Here is a 4,852-nt window from a genome sequence, read left to right as displayed (position 1 = left end):
TTTCATTCTTATATAATAACACATGGCTTAATGAAATTCAGATGATTAGAAGTACCAAAAAATAAAGGCTTTATTTATTGTAATCAGAGTTTAATACAAACATATCAAGAACCCTAAGACAGCCTCAAATATGTGTAAAGTTAACAACATCAAGACAACACATATCGGATGATATTGTTAGATTAATCAAAACAATCATAAAAACTGGAAACTAATGTTGGTCTATAACTTGACGACGATAGGCACGAAGAACTTTGAAATCAAACCGTTTCTTGTATGGATCCCAATGCATTCCGATTTCATCTCCTTTCTTTAAACCCCTTCGAACTACAAAATCCTTGATCCATGTCTCTTTGAAAACAGGGCTTTTATTGGAAGGCCGTATCTTAAAAACGAGGGAATGGAGAGAGTCGGTGTCGACATCCCACACAGCAACATTGACTCCTTCATTCTCAGCCGCTTCAGCACCCAACACAGAAACCACAAAATCTTGGGCCAATTCTTTGTTGAGCAAAAGTCTACTGTTATTGCCAAGATCAGTTTGTGTCAACACTTTCTTTATTTTCCATGGATCATCGTATAGCATCAACTGAGTTGAACATTCCCAATTTCTTAGGGTTTCAACATCAACATCATTGTAATTGCATGTCTTCTTTTTCTTGTTGTTCATTGTTGAACAAGAGAGGGAAGAACAAGAAGCACCACCTAGTGATAAACAGACACAAACAACATTGGTTTCAACGGAATGAGAAGTGAGTCTCCCCCAATTGTTATTTCTTCTTCTTCCATCAGAATCATCACGTTTTCTTTTCTTGTTTCTCTGATCATGATCATGATCATGGGTACAAGAAGAAGGTGAACCAACAAGGTTTTTGTTTATGGTATGAGCAGCCATAGCCATGAAGTCAATTGAAGAAGAAAAGGAAAGTTGGTGTTTAGGGTTTAAAGAGAGAAGAGAGAAGCTATGCGTGTTTAGGGTTTCCTTTCAATTAAGTGTACTGTGATCAGTTGAATTAAACAAAGCCCCTCTCACTTTCACTTATATATAATAGTTAGGGTTTATCTTTTTCGCAAACAAATTTACTATTTGGCCCTCTAGGAACCTTCCTTCATAACGGCTAGTTAACTGATACTTTGTAGCTCAACATTATGTTTATTTTATCAATCAAATCTTTTCTAGATTATGTTTATTTTATCAATCAAATCTTTTTGTTAATAAATCGCTTCGAATTCAGTAATAAAATATTAAAATCACTTTTCTATTTTATATTAGATTTTAATGGCAGCTACTCTTATTTTATATTAGATTTTAATGGCAGCTACTCTTATTAAATGACCAAAATATATTTATATCTATTTATATTAGATTTTCTAAATATATTTTTTTGTCAGGATATTTTAGTTATCTAATTCAAATTGTAACAAAAAATATATTCCTTTTTCTCCGTTAGAGTGCGGAATAAGTTAGATTGACTTGTGGATATGATTATGATTGTCTCTGTGAGTTTAGTTTAGTTCGAATATACAAGGCATTATATATGTATGGGCTGAAATTCAAACCCTGGACAAACCCTTTATTCACCTCAAAGGTGAATTTAGCCACTAAACTACTTGATGGAAATAAAAAAAAAAGATATGATTATGATTCTTTTAGAAGTTTATTTAACTAAAAATGAGAAAAGTCAAGAGGGAGAAAAAACATTGTCGGGGATGAAGTTCCATGATCAAACAATAAATCAAGCTATAAACAGCTAGTAAAGGTTTTATATAAGCTATATGATGATCATAGAACCTAGCAAGGATCTAGATCATCAGTACGGATATAGAGAATTAATTTATTCATCAACTAGATTAATTAAGGAATTAATTTTGTTCAGTTTTGCTTATGATGATGAAGTTACAATCTTATTTTATTTGGATATAAATCAAAGGGTAATAGCTAGTTTACAATCTTATTTTGTATGTTCAAAAGAAAATCTTGGTATGTCCTCGTGGTCGTACCTGATCAGAAGGTGGCTGCCGGTGCTTTCTTTAATGCGGTGGTTCACGGAGGCGAGAATACTTTAGTGAGCGTTGGACCGAATGAGGGGTGTGTACCTGCAGACACTCTGACGCTCAAGTCAGTAGAGATTCAGAATGGGGGGTTTGAGAGTGACAGAGATTCTACCCCGGAGGATGCGAGGAGCCTCCTATTTATAGAGGTGGGTGAATGCAGAGCCGATGTAATGGCACACGTGTGTCCGGCGGTTACGAAATCGTGAGAAGTGTAACCGCCAGAGAGATATTCGTGGGAACGTGGGAAAAGAGACGTTACTGTTCGTTTGAACTGGTCTCAGTTGCTCCGAGCACCCCCCCCCCCCCCTACGGAGAAGGAGTGTGTTGCGAGTAAATTGCCAAATGCAGCATTTGGGCTTGGTTTGTTATTGGGCCTAAGCAATTAGGCCCAGGTCTTTGACCGGTCCAGAACAGTAGCCCACCAAGTCGTCGCTCTTGAGGAAGAGTGATGACTTAAGTCGCAGCGGGGGAACCGATCGCGGAGGTCTTTGTGGAGTTTGGAATGTATCGAGGTAAATATGGAAGAGCAGAGACGAGAGGACCTGATAGATAGGAAATGTCTGACTGTTCTCGAACTTATCATGTCAGCGTTTTACCCTTGATTGTGGGTTAACGATGCCGTTCACTGGAGTTTGCCTGTCAAGACTTTCGGATCAGCTCACTTGAATATGGTGTTTTTATTAACGTGTTCGCAACAGAGCCAGATGGTTTTCTGAGGAACGCCGTTCGAATTCTACCATAAGCGACCTACTTGATCGGTATAGACGAGCTTATGTCGAGACTTAGCACTTTGGTGATTATGTCGACATAAGGTTTGAAGGCAATGTGCACGCGGGCCTGTGCTTGCTAATCCTTCTTGTGTGCTCGTCATCTAGTGCTGGGGCTGTCATCTAGTGAACAGGTGTTCGGCATTGCCACGTTTGCCCATGTCAGAGAGTTGGTCGTTTGTCATTCAGTAATAAATGCCCATGTCTCGAGGGAGAGACTGAGGAGACATGACCTTTAGGTTTCTAACTGCCGCGTGTAAAGGCTATGATAGTACTTGAGTACCTTGCACCTTAAGGGCGTCTTGGTTTACGTTTGCAAGGCGTTATCAGAACCGTTGATCTAATCATGACGTTTGCGAACCATCTGCATTTGACAGAGACCGTTGGATGTGTGGACAAGGATGATCTGGATCGTTGTTTCGTTTCATTAGTGAAGAGCCGTATGTGAAGGACTGCACCAATGGTGGCTAAGATTAAAATATGGAGTTAAGTAACTACTCACGTGACATATTATAACACCACCATAAACATATTGTAAGCTTACTTTTGAAAACTTCATCACGGCTTCAAAAACATATTGTAAAATTATATTTATGAATAATAACATAATTTTTCAACCTTTTCTCCTTACAGTGATTGATTATAGGATAGGATAGATTTTTACATTCTGATCTTGTTTCCCTTCTCTATGATAATAATAATATTGAATGCAGAATTTATCACAAATTTGATTTCCATGAATAAAAAAAAAAAAATATTGAAGTTATATTTGTAGTCTCACATTGCTAAGGTTGTTGGATGTATATATGTGTTTGGACAAGCTTGTCTTTGATTCCTTAATATGTGTATATCTTTAGTCAGTGGCGGAGTCACGTGAGGACATGGGATGGCCATGGCCTCCCCATTATTTGCTGGAAATCACCAAAATACCCTTGGGTTAAAATGAAATTTACAACCATGCCATCCCACTTTTTCTAATATTAACAGGGAAGCATGCCAAGAATATGCAGAAGAAGTGGAGAAACTAGCATATAAATTGATGGAACTTATTGCAATGAGTTTAGGTTTGGTATCAAATAGTGTCAAATGATTATTCATACATTTTAAATTGTATGTTAGAGTGGGTGTGTTTAAACAAGATTAAATATAGAACCGAAGTAATGCAGGTTTGGAGCAATGATGCTTATAAGATTATTCATAATATGAGAGTGTAGAGCACATGCATGGTTATGGTGAACTCTGATGTTGAGCCCTTAGAAAAGTTGACAAACGATAAGAACCCTCCCAAATATTCAAAAATCAACCGGGGCATATTCCGAACTGCCAGATTAATGCAAAGTAATTTTACTAAATCCAATGTTGATAACCTCGAAATTTATCATTTCAAGCTTTCCTAGTAACCAAGTTAGAGTTTATTTATTAGTCCAAAAAAAAAAAACTTTATGTACCGTATACACTACAAAATGTAAGCTTGAGGAGTTTATACTTCATATTATAATAAATCTTGTGAACTTCTAACATAATACAACATACTCTTTTTGAGATCGACTTTATGTATTATATAGTTTTAAATTTGTAATAATCGACTTTATATTTATTGCAACTTAAGGGTGTTGTATACAATATGATTTATATATATTAATTTATTTTGAAGGCGGCCACCCCAAACTTTTTTGTATGGCTCCGCCACTGTCTTTAGTAGTATTTAATTATGAGGAATAGGATTTTAGACGGCATGTCATAATAAGTTTTCTGTTTAGGCTAGAGTAGCATTCCTCTCTTAGTTTTCTCGGAGCTTTACTCAAGTTATGATGACTTTGTTGCTTCATGGTTATATTTGAAATTCAATTTCAGGTTGAAGATGATTATGAGCCCGTTTGTTACAGATTAAAATAAAAGTGATTTTGACATAAAATAATTTAGAGATTATATTTTAGAGATTTTGGGTCCGTTTGTTATAGCTTTTTTAAGAAAAAAATCACTTTTTTTAAACAAATAATCACTTTTAAGAGTTTTGCATCCGTTTGTTA

The 4,852-nt window shown here is 36.1% G+C and overlaps 1 protein-coding gene across 1 annotated transcript; it reads right to left on the bottom strand.

Annotated features, from left to right (window-relative positions):
- Positions 1 to 211: 211 nt before the first annotated feature.
- On the bottom strand, positions 212 to 946 carry LOC146954258 (B3 domain-containing protein At1g10455-like). Its single transcript, XM_085744106.1, has one exon. The coding sequence runs from the start codon at positions 899 to 901 to the stop codon at positions 212 to 214; it is 690 nt and encodes a 229-aa protein (XP_085600232.1). The 5' UTR covers positions 902 to 946.
- Between the last annotated feature and the right edge of the window lie 3,906 nt (positions 947 to 4,852).

This window comes from Medicago sativa, chromosome 1 (genome assembly GCF_051527215.1).
Source record: "Medicago sativa cultivar Bolivia chromosome 1, Bolivia_mono, whole genome shotgun sequence".
NCBI lineage: Eukaryota > Viridiplantae > Streptophyta > Magnoliopsida > Fabales > Fabaceae > Medicago > Medicago sativa.
Note: the sequence above shows the minus strand (reverse complement) of the source record. Positions and strands in the feature narration are given on the sequence as shown.